The following is a 12,153-nucleotide window of genomic DNA, read 5'->3' on the forward strand; positions in this document are numbered from 1 at the left end:
TAAAAAGGTTCTAACCATGCCCACAGCCCAGGCGAATGATTGAGGCTCATTGTTAGGAAGAGAGTGAGGGTGTGAACATTCTCTGTATGTGCCGTGCATCTGGGAGGCCCTCAAATTCCTCATTTCCTACATAGTTTGTGTCTCCACTAAAGTCTGTCTCTTTAGTGTTTAAGGAGGAAAAGAAGTCAGAAGTGAAGCGGGGCTGATACAGAATCCTGTAACTCTTTCTGGAAACTTCTCTCACTATCCAAAAAACCAGACTACCCCAGCGGTTTGTTACCAGTGGTTTGCAGGTGCCAGCTGAGCCCCTAGATGGTGTGTTGCTAATTTAAAATGTGGAGGCAGAGGTTGTTGAAAAGAAAGGAATAGGCCAAAAGCTGAAATCCATGCATGAGGGGATCAACATCTGGTTGGATTATTAAACTCTGGGCTGCTCTGTCACGTTGCTTCTAACAGCCCATCATATGACCATCCACCTTTAGGTCCATTTATTTTCAAATTCCACCCTCACTCTTGCTTTTCTTCCCTCCGCAGCTTTTCTTGCCTTCTTCCCATTACAGTCAGTTATGTTCCCGGCCTTGGTCCAGCTCTGTTCTCCCTGCTGTTTTGCATGCTGGCTCAAAGTCATGTACAGCTGTCTCTAATCACTCTTTCAGAAGCCTGCCCCGTGGCGCAGTGGTTAAGTATGCACGTTCCGCTTCAGCAGCTCGGGGTTCGCTGGTTCGGATCCTGGGTGCGGACATGGCACTGCTTGGCAAGCCCTGCTGTGGTAGGCGTCCCACGTATAAACTAGAGGAAGATGGGCATGGATGTTAGCTCAGGGCCAGTCTTCCTCAGCGAAAAGGAGAGGATTGGCAGCAGTTAGCTCAGGGCTAATCTTCCTCAAAAAAACAAATTAAAAAAAATCACTCTTTCATCTAATAAGTCAGATAATTCTTCGCTTAAGTCTCAGAACAAAGCCCTTCCCACCTGGGAAGCTTGGTGACGAATTGGTCGTAATGCCTGGGGCCCTGTTGCCCTCACACTCACACGGCCGTCACTGGCAGGAGTGCTGAGAGTGTCTTCTGGAAACAAGAGATGTGCACACCTGTATTGATTACATGCCTGTTTTCCTTCTTTTTGCCCAGTAGATTTTAAGCCCTGAAAAGCTTGTGCAACTGTCCAGTGCAATCACTTAACTTCTGGACAGTATCATGTACCCGAAGAGTGATGAGTAGGTACCGTAAGAAAGAATTGAAGTTGTGTATCTGAAAATACAAAAGCATTTCCTTTCTCTCAGTTTCAGTCCTACGTGTGTCTTGGAAGGCGATCACGATTTCCGCTGCGATGCCTGTCTTCTGGGCTATGAAGGACAGTACTGTGAAAGGTACGCTGGGGAGTTCCCACGTGGAAATCGCTAGGCACGTCTGCTCCTTTCACAGGTGTAGGACATGTTTACTAAAGGGGTTTGGGAGGCATTGTCAGTTTGGATGTGCGTGATTGATATGGGACCTCATTACTATCCCCAAACTGAGTTTGCTATGTATTAATTCAGGTAAACGCACTTTCTGTGACCATCTCACCCTCCTTTTAGGAAATAAAATGTAGAGTGAGGTAAATGGGCTGTATTCTTTGTACTCATTTGGCAGAAGTGCTTGCTGTCCTGGTCAGGAGCTGGTTCTGTATTTGCTCACGGTGTTGACCTGCTGCCCATGCTGTGTGTCTCCTTTCTGTAGGTGCTCTTCAGGCTACCACGGGAACCCTCGAGCACCAGGCGGCACTTGCCAGAGCTGTGACTGCAGCCCGCGTGGCTCTGTTCACAGCGACTGTGACCGCAGGTCCGGGCAGTGTGTCTGCAGGCCAGGGGCCACGGGGCTCCGATGTGAGGAATGTGAACCGAGGCACATTCTGGTGGAAAGCGATTGTATTTGTGGGTATTCCTTCTCCAAATCTTTAAAGATGGTTTTTCCTCTCAAAGGTTTTCCTGTTGCGGTGCCCTATGGTGCCCAAGAAAGTCCTGGATTTTCTATGAAGCTTAGATTGCTGTTACATCTGCTGAACTGAACTTCTTATAGTGCTTTTCGTCTGAGGCAGGAAGGTCTAGACAACAGCTTTGATCTCTTGGGCACTGTAAGCAGCTCGGCACTTCCGACTTCACAGTTTAGCTGTGTCAGCGTTTCCTGTACCGGAGCCGAGGGCCTCTCAGTGCAGAGAAGGAACCCTTTGTGGGGCTGTCATCACTGTTACCCAGATTTCACTATGGCTTCAGCTCTTGGCTGTTGTGGATTTTTTTCCACTTCTGATTTATTTTAATGGCAAGTACCTGAGGCAGTCGTCTTAGGATGTCTTCTTAGTGGTCCTCGGGAAAGATGGGGAGGAAGTGATGCCAGGATCAGCACATTCAAGAGCTTTGCTGCTTTTGTTGTTGTGTTTGGTCTAAGTAAAAACACATCTACTGTTTTCCCTGTCTCCTTCGTTAGTACTGGCTGAAGATGCGTCTGCAAACTCTCTGAGGACATGATAGGCCCAGTTCTGAAAGGAAGTACAGTTGGAATTCATTGCCATTGGTCCCAGTCAGAGAGGAACAAATGCACCGTGAAGGTCATAGCTGCGTAACAAAACGTGTGCCAGACCTGGGATCTGCCCTGGGGATCAGTTGGTTGCTTCTTTCTGTGTGACCCCAGGGGAGTCCCTGATCTGATCACAGTCTCAGCATCGTTGTTTGCGAACGGGCTTAGGACTTCCTGGCCAGCTGCCTCTCACGGTTGGCATTAGAATGACGTCGGATGGGCTCCTGGAAGCCTCGCTGTGCGCTCTGCCTGCAGATGCTCTTACTACAGAACGGCTTAGGCAGACCGCCGGGAAGATGCACCAGCGGCTTGGCCATTAACTTAAACTTTCTTTTTCCTTCAGCTTGTGATGACGAATGTGTAGGTGTGCTGCTGAGTGACTTGGATAACATCGGTGATAACGTTCTTTCTGTGAACCTCACCAGCATTATCCCTGCTCCCTATGGAATTTTGTCAAACCTGGAAAATACAACTAAATATCTCCAGGTAGGTACTGGGAATTCAGAGGTGGATAGAAACACGTGTCACCGAGAGACAGAGCTGACTGGAAGTAGGAGTCATTGTTGGTGTCCCGCACAGGTGTGACAGTGTCATTCCCAGCACCCCCGCTGGAAGGGCTCCAGCCTCCCCGGGACCCTGGCCAGGAGCTTCCCCCGCACATGTCCCGCTTTCACTGGGGGACAGCTCTAATTGTTTGAGACCTAGTCCATGGATGCCTCCTTCTACATCCGTGCCCCGTGGTCCTTCTGCCTTTTGGAATAACACGATGTCCACTTGCTCCTCTTTATGACACATCTTTGGATAGTTGTAAACAGCTGTCCTATTTCAAATATAGAAAACAAATCTGGATGGTCTCTTTCTAAATGTTAGAATATGCTGAAATCAACTGTTTTCTGTAAATGTATTATTCTTAACTTGAGTTGCAGGGCACAGATTTTATCCTCCCTGAAGATTGTATAAAGATCTCTGGGGGTAAATCATAGTTTTTATATTCAGTGAAACAGGATCTGGGTCCAAAAAAAGGGTGAGAAGTTAAGAAATTAACTTAGTAGACAGCATTCTACTCTAGTGTTTTAATTCTAACTGGAAAAAAATATGATTCTTAATTTTGTTTAAAACCTATACATTAAAATTTGAGATAATTCACTGTGTCATGCAGTAATAAAAAGAATAGTCATTGCTGAATGCCTTTTTTAGATAAAAGCTTTTCTCAGACTTAACATTTCCTTAGGCCTGTGTTCATGTGTGTGTATGTGGGATGTGCTTGTGTGTGTGTGTCTGTGTGCTTGTGTGTGTGTGTGATGTGTGTGTGTGTTGGAGTCCAGCTACTTCACAGTCCTTTCTTGTTTACAGTGGCTTGTTTTCTGTAGACATGATGGCAGTAAGGAAAAGTAAGGGAACTCTGAGATGTTTTATATTGTTTTTCCTCAGATGGAAAAAAATAGTTTTGAAAGATAAGAAAAAATTCTCCAAAAAAAAAAGAAAGAAAGAAATGTTAAATTTCTTTTCTACTCGCTATAGACACAATCAATAAATACTATTTTCCATCAGTTTGGGCCCCAGCAATATACTGTATTTTAAATTCATCAAGTAAGATAAATAATTTAAAATTTTAGTATTTTTGAATGATTTGCTCTCATTTAAACCACTTTGTCACTTTTTGGGGTCACTTTTATCACTTTAAACACTTTTTCTGTTTGTGTAAAGCATGCAAGAGGTTAAGAGTGTGAGCTCCGCGCTGTTGGTCGTTTTCATTATTTACCTGCACCAGGACCGTGCGCAAGCTCTTTAGCTCCCCTGACCCGAAACAATGGTTTAGCCATTTCATGGGGTTGTTATAAGGTTTGACTAAAGTCATACAAGTAAAGAAGTTAGAAGAGTGTCGGCGTAAATTAAGCACTTAATTATTAGTAATTATGAAGGCATTTCTTTACTTAATACTTTTGGGTTTTAGCCGAGTAAGCATTTTTTTAAGGTGTTAGCAATTACAGTTAGAATTTATGTGACTCTGATATTGAAATTAAGCCAGACTTACACAAGCACTCAGCAGGATCAGACTCTGTAACACACCAGACTTTGAGTTCATATCTGACAGGAAATATAAAGCAAATGATGGCACAATGGAAACATGTTGCTATAATCAAAACAAGTATATGTGAATCATTTTATTTTTTAAAGCAATTTCAAGGAAGGAAGAACTTCTTTTTGTGAGCAAAAAAAGGAAATAAGTGATTCATAGGTGAGAACCAGCAAATTCATTTTGCAGCATTGTAATTGGTTTTCTTCATTCTTTTTAGGAATCTGTATTAAAAGAAAATACACAAAAGAGACTGGCAAAAGTTCAGCTTGAAAGTGTTGCAGAACATACGGATGACCTGCAAAGGGAGGTAAATTCTTCACAAAAAGGGCCCGCTTCCCCCGCCCAGCGCTTGCGAGCACTCGCAGTAGGGCTGTCTCAGCGGTTCTGGTGAGCTCGGGCAGCCTCTTCCTCCCAGGAGCTGTGCTCTAGGTGCTTTGTCATCAGGTTGGTTTGAACCCTATGCTGTAGTCCCTATGCTTTGTGGGAAAAGGCTCCTGATTTAATTTCTCTTGTCACCTCTGCTGAGGGAAGAGTGGGCAGTCGCTTTGCCATTTGCCTCTTATTTCTCCTGTGAACCAGGGGGTGGGTGGGATTAAAAGGTGGCTGAGAGTCCTTCCTTCTCCTAATTTCACTGCATATCCAAGCCCATGGTGAGCGCCGGCCCTCAGAGGCACTCCCCTGAACGCGGGCGCTGCTTGCTGCACAGGCCTCGTCATGTGGCGTCTGTGCCACAGTCAGCCTGCAGGCCACGTGCTTCTGATTTGCGGACTTTGAATGGCAAGAGAGCTCATTTTGATGTCAGCAGTAAATTACTTACTCTGTTTAGCTCATGCCAGATTAACGGTTTTTAGTGACCCAGAAAAGAATCTCCTCATTTGCAGGTGGTGCGGGAGGCCTAGTGTCAAATTTATAATTTTCACTTGTGAATTTCGTGGGTGTGTGCACACTTACACGCATGTGTGTACGTGGAGATGCGTATGGGAGTGCACCTCCAGATGGGCGTCTCCAGTCTCTGCGTCTCAACGTGCATGCACGTACAGTCACATACCCTAAAACGTGTTAGCCTGGCTTCTGTTGACTTAGAATTAGTGATGATTTGGGAAGAGTTTAAGGGTTTGAGTGTGGGTTTTAAGTACCTAACGAGCAAACATTTGGTAGGAAGTGATAAGCTGTTAAAAGTAAATTCTCTCCATCCATTAAAGAAGGGAGTCTTTGTATTTTGACTAGAAAACACTTTTAGAACCAGTCTGAGTTACTTTACACTCCTGGAAATTACAAACACCCTTCCCTTTTACAAACTGTAACATTCCTAATAAAAATAACAGCTGAAGGCAGCGAAGTCTCAAGCCCTGGGCTGCCAGTTTTACAGACATCATCGCATTTAATCCTCATAAAGCCCCCCGAGGTAAGTGTTATTATCACTCCGCGATGTTGGTGACGCCGGGAAATGTTAAGTACTAGGCCACCAGCTGGGCAGGATCAGGCCTAAGCCCAGCGTGCCTGACTCTGTGTTCTTAACTCCTCCACTGAGTGCTCAAGGTCAATACAAATTGGTAAGATTTTACTTTCTGTTTTCTGTTCACTTAGGTCATAAACTGAATACAAGGTCTTCACAATAGAGACAGTAGCAGAGTCTGTGGTTTGATAACCAATTAGGCTGCTTTTAAAACTATACCATCTTTTCTCACACAGAGTGAGAGATTCTTGCATTAATCACTTAGTCAGTTCCAACACTGAAATATTAACCGTGGCTTACATGATAGTGTACATCTTTACTCTGTATTCTGGAATATATTTTGTAGTTTCAGAGAGACAAAACCAGAGTACCAAAGCTTGCATATTATTCAAAGTCAAACTAACCTGAGACTTTATTTTCTGCCAGCTCACTAGAGTGTTAACACGTAGCCAGCACGTGGCCAGGGAGACTGAAAGAACCCTCAGCAAGAGTCAAGAGCTCGTGACATTTACAGAGCAGCTGCAGATACACATCCAAGGTCTGTAGTCAGTGTCTCGCTTGGGGACTGTGTGCCTTTTTGGTAGAAAAAGCCCCATTCGGTTTATAAAGTGTATGAATGGGTGTGTGTGACTTGCCTTGGGCTTCCTAGAGCCAAAGGACAGGAATGCTCTGTGGTTTGGGGATCCTGATGGGTCTGGATCATAATATTTCATTGAGAGTTTTATCTTTAAACAAAACGGATGTTCCCTTTTTCCTTTTCTATCTTACACTTAAATCCTAAGTATTAAGCAGGTGTGGTGCCTCCGCATCTGTTAGGAATTTGTCAAATTAATACTTATTAAGTGAAGCACAGGGAGCTGGATGGTGAGGCAAGGTCCCACCACAGACCTAAGAGAAAATGCAGTAGAGACGCTCCTTACTCACAGGTCCGGGAGGAAGTGCGGCATGCCTTGGTGGGCACCCGAGAGGCCAAGGCAGGGTGTGGGCAGAGAGAGACAGACCTGGGGCACGGGCTTTATTAGGGTCGAGGGTGGAGTGCTCTGGGATTCTAGGCTAAGGACAGATTGGTCAATCCAAACCAAAGAAGCAGGTAAGCCCTACGGGGTCTGCTCTAAGGGGCGCATGGGGGTGGGGCTGGGAGGCGGGGAGACTGCCGGTCACGAGGGCAGCTGGGAAAGCGTACCAGGAGCTTACATTTGCTTATGCCGCTGCTGGCTGCTCTCTAGGGCACTGCCTGTATGAGGGGCTGGTGTCAGTTTAAGATTCCTGCAGGCTGCTTGGCCAAACAAAATGGATGGCGAAGCACCAACACCATGGAGTAGCTTTGCTCACCTTCATGCCGTCCTTTCCCCAGAATGGGAGCTGCTGGGATTTGGGGCTTCCCTGTGGTCCCAAAGTAGATCCACGATATGAGAGTGATGGAGTCACTATTCAGTTGGGATGTCCTGTCTGATCAGGCTTTTAGAATGCTGTTTTCAGTTTCCTGGCTACCAGAAACATATTCTTGCTTTTCTTTTTGGATTGTAGTGTAAGGGCATAAAAAGTACAGAACCCAATACAAATAGACTTTCCAGGACAAAAGGTAAGGAAATTATTAGAACAAATAATATGTTTAATAAAATAGTATCAAATATTGGTGGTTCATTCATACAGTAAATATTTATTGGGCGTTTCTAGGTGCAAATGTTTGTGCCAGGTGCAGGAAATGCCGAAGTAAACCTGATGGCCATGGCCCCTGCCCTTACAGTGTTTCTGGGTGTGGGGAAGACCAACATTAAACAAACCAGTCACCCCAGTCTGTGAGTGTTCTGACAGGGGTGTGCAGAGTGCATTGGGGTGTACGGGGTGGCCTGGCTGGGCCTAGACATTCAACCCAGTTTAGGGGAGCAGAGCAGGCCTCACTGAAGAAGGTTCTAACTCTTTCCATCTTAGTACTGTCCACTTTTGAGAGACTTATTAAATGATTGATGAATTTTCTCCACAGAAATGATTGAAAAGGCAACAACTCTAAATCAGACCTTAGATGAAGATTTCCAACTACCCAGTTCTACTCTTCAGAATATGCAAGAGAACATTACATCTTTGCTGGAAATCATACAGAAAAGGCATTTTATGCAGTTGCACCAAAATGCCACCCTTGAACTCAAGTAAGTCCTAAATACCATTCATGACACAACCGATGAGAGGGAGGAACTTGAATGCTGAGGGGGGAGGAGCCCCGTGGGAGGAGGGGAGGGAAAGAAAGCTCTCACTGGGGCTCTATTGTCAAGTCAGTGAAGAGATGGGCGCTGGCCCCTCCAAATAGAGAAGAGTGTTATCAATGCCAGTATCTCTGTCTCTGTGCTCTTAGGCCATAGGTTTTGTTTTTCTCTGTGGCTCTGGAACATTTTCACCTAGCATGAACGAAATAACCTCATGATACTGTATTTATTGAAGATGAAATATAATGCAATAAACTCTAATGGGAGAAAATATAGTCAGTGGCTACTACCTATGCAGTTAACGCCAAGACGACTTGACATTTTGCCAGAATAACTTGGCTCAGTTGTGCAAACCCTCATCAAAACCTACGACGTGAAATGACAGATCATAAAGAATTATTAGACATGGTCACTAGGAGCTTGTGAATTCCTTTCATGCTTTGTTCTTAGTATTTTCACACAATTATTACTTGATTATAGCACAGGCTATTTTTCTGCCAGGCTGTGATAAATGTCTTAAGTACTGGTTTAAATAGTTATACAATACTCCATCAAAATTCTATCCTCTATAGTGAGATCTTTAAACTATTTTTAATATATTTTGCTATTTTAAGTAGTGTTGTAACAGACATCTTAGACAAAAATGTATTTCTATATTTCACATTATTATCTTATCAGGGTAGACTTACCTTTCTAAATTATTTTCTAAAAGATTTATCTAAAACAATGTCCATTTCCACTGGCAACACACTGAAGAGTTGAGCTTACATCTTTTTTCATCACTGAATCTGATTTCTGACATTGTTGTTGATTTGTTGGGTGAAAAACAAAAGGAGGAACTCACTGTCATGTGGAATTTGGAGAGAGAACTGGTAATCTAACAACTAGAACATTAGGGCCCGCAAGGTCCCGAGAGAACTATGAACTACATGAAGGGAGATGAGAGTGGGCGAGGGCCCAGGCGGTGGGGGAGGGAGCTGCCGTCTACCGAGCGCTCCTCTGTGCCAAGGACCTGCCCTCTGACCATCTCAGCCACCTTGGCAGGCAGGGAAGAATCCAGCTGGGGAAACTGAGGCCCAGAGACTGTAAGTAACTTGCCCAATGTTAAACCTCCAGGATAATAGGAAACCTGACCCCAAACCTAAATCTGTGTTTCTCTAAACCCTGTTATTTTCCAACCCAAAACAGAAGGAAGGACCATTTGAGACCCAGTCCCTAAGAGACAGATGGGTGGAATTTTGACGGTCAGGTCAGGGACCGTGCCTCTACACCCACGCTAGATTAAAGTCATGCTTCTCTGACCCTAGCTCATCACCTGCATCCTGCCTTCGCCTGAAATGCGTGGCAGCAGGGAACGCTGGAGGGAAAGGAGCTCACCCTTCCACGCAAGCCTTCCATTCTGGAGGCGGCCACCCCAGGCTCGGCTCTGCCCCCTAACCTTCCAGAGCTCCCCACTGCCTCCCCAAGAACATAGGAACATCTGTCTGATTCCAGCCACCTTTCGCTCACACACTCCCCCACCCGTCTCCAGCTCATCCTGGGCTCTCCGGCTCCTCCCGGTGCTTCCTGCCCCCACACGTGGTTTCCCGTCTAACTGTCCCTCCCTTGGCTGCCCATCAGAGGGGAGCTTATCAAAGATGGAGAGTCCCTGGAGATCCTCGGGGGTGATTTTGTGAGGCTGTCCTCTCCCACATTACTCTTCCACTGTCAGTTCATGCCTTCATTCAACAAAATGGATTAAGCCCCCAGTGGCAGGCATTGTGCTAGGAGTTGGGGACACGAAGGAGGACAACAGAGCTTTTTGCCCTCTAGGAGCTCATAGTCCAATTGGGAAGAGTTCATTTTCTGAATAGCATTTGAGAGAAGGGGAGAAGGCCCTCTCCCTGTCCTCCTCAGTGCCCCAGCCCTCCCCGTCTAGGCCCTCCTGTCACCTTTTCTCTGTTCTTGCACTTCTTCCGTTGCTATTTGGAATAGGTTATTAATAAGGTTGCCGATCTCTCTCTTTAATTTGTAAGTTAAATTATTACCAAAGAGACCATTTATTTAAAAAAATTAAAGTTTAGAATATGTTCTCTGGTCTCCACTTCTTTATTTTCCGTAGGTAATCCCTATACTTATGCCATTTCAAATTCCATGGACTATTTTAGAAATTATTTATCAGCCCTTTAATCATACTTCTTAGAAAACTGGTAATTTATGCTGAAGTGTGGCAATCCTGTTGGTGGGAATATTTAGCACGCTTATCATGCTTTCTTAGCATGCATGTGTCAGGGTCCCCAAGACCACCTCCATATTCAGAGTTTCACTAGGACCCTCAGGACTCAGCATGTAGTTGTACTCACAGCCAAGATTTCTTAGGGCGACGCATTAAGGATGCACAGCTGGTCAGGGAAGAAGTCACAGTGGAACCTGGGGGCATGCGCATAGGATTCCCTCCTCTCTCCTTCCCAGGACGGGTCACAGAGCGCTCTTCCCACAGCAGCAAACATGCACAAACATGCAGTGGCACCTGTGCGATATTTCTGCCCAGGGAAGCCCATTGGAGGTTCAGCATCCAAGGTTTTTCCTGGGGGCTGGTCCAATAGTCACACTCTGCCTAGCACGTGCCTGAATTCCAGACTCCCACAAGGAAGTCAGGTGTTCAGCATAAACCACACTGTTTGCACCAACAGTGGAGGCAGTGAGCCACTCTTATCAGTTAGAAAACAGCAGGAACGCTTGCAGACGGCAGCCAAGGGCCAGCCTTGCAGCAAGCCTTTCTAAGGATGGCCAGCTCCGGTCTGCTGTGTTACCCTGTAGTGCACACTATAAATGATCATTTGTAGCTGTTTCCAGCTGTCTTCCACGCTGCATCCCCAGAGCGATCAAAAGAGATTTCGTTAAGGAAATGTGTCCTATGACCGGATAAGCTTGGGAAACACAGAGTCTACTAAGGAGAGACAAGTTCCTAACTGTAAGTCTTTTCAGAGCTTTCAGTGCGCTGATGTGCATCTTGAACCTCCAAGAGGGGCCTCGGGAAGGCAGCTCAACCTGCTTCACCACAGGCTTTTCTCAGGGAACTTGCTGACCTGTTTGTGGGATGCTAGTGTGAGAAACACTGGTTTCCTGTATTAATGGATAAATTTTGCAGGAAGAAGCTAAAGAACAGTGCTGAGGGGTTTTTTTTTTCATTTAATCTTCTTCAAGTCATTGATGACTATGTCATTGCATCTGATCACCATTTGGATGGTAAAGTCATTTCATAGATTAAAATTTAACTTCTATCTTAAAATTTCTTAGAATACCTTGTTTAATGATAAGAAGTGATGGATTCGTTGTCAGACATTAGAGATCTCTTGAACTCACTTGTCTGTTTCCATGTACTGTGTTGTAGTTCTTGCTGCCTGTGTCATGGTGCAACATCTTACTATCATTAAAGATCATAAGAATGTTCAGAAAGTCCCTGATGATGTTCTAATTGGTCAGAGCTCAAATATTTGTCTTTGGAAAATGTTTTCTGTTGTGTCTTAGAGCAGCAATCTGATATCCGTGAAAGCTGAGAGTACTTTACAAGGCATTTTCAATGAAATTTTTCAAAGTTCTCCTGACAAATTAAAGCAAGAAGTTTAATGGGATATATTCAACCAGTGCAAAGATTTGTAGTGTGAAAATCTTATTATTCTACGCAACTTTAAGTTCAAATTGATTTAAATAAGCAATTTGATAGCATATTTATAAAAGAATAGGAAAAAATATCCTTTGGCTTTCTAAAGTTGCTTTTTATCAGTGGTGCAAATTATGTCTTTCTGGCAATTTGGATTTGAAGGTTTTGATAAAGTCTGTTTCTTAACTAGCTGCAGAAGAGTCTTTATGTCATGTGAGCACATC

At 44.7% G+C, this 12,153-nt stretch overlaps 1 protein-coding gene across 2 annotated transcripts in view; it reads left to right on the forward strand.

Annotated features, from left to right (window-relative positions):
• Positions 1-12,153, forward strand: part of LAMA1 (laminin subunit alpha 1) — a 148,057-nt gene that overhangs the window by 95,927 nt on the left and 39,977 nt on the right. For both annotated transcript variants that reach the window (XM_044773411.2, XM_014851864.3), the window contains exons 31-36: positions 1,280-1,366; positions 1,716-1,909; positions 2,893-3,035; positions 4,847-4,936; positions 6,512-6,623; positions 8,070-8,232. In XM_044773411.2, the coding sequence (XP_044629346.2) occupies positions 1,280-1,366; positions 1,716-1,909; positions 2,893-3,035; positions 4,847-4,936; positions 6,512-6,623; positions 8,070-8,232 (789 nt within the window). The remainder of the gene's footprint in view (positions 1-1,279; positions 1,367-1,715; positions 1,910-2,892; positions 3,036-4,846; positions 4,937-6,511; positions 6,624-8,069; positions 8,233-12,153) is intronic.

This window comes from Equus asinus, chromosome 7 (genome assembly GCF_041296235.1).
Source record: "Equus asinus isolate D_3611 breed Donkey chromosome 7, EquAss-T2T_v2, whole genome shotgun sequence".
Lineage (NCBI taxonomy): Eukaryota > Metazoa > Chordata > Mammalia > Perissodactyla > Equidae > Equus > Equus asinus.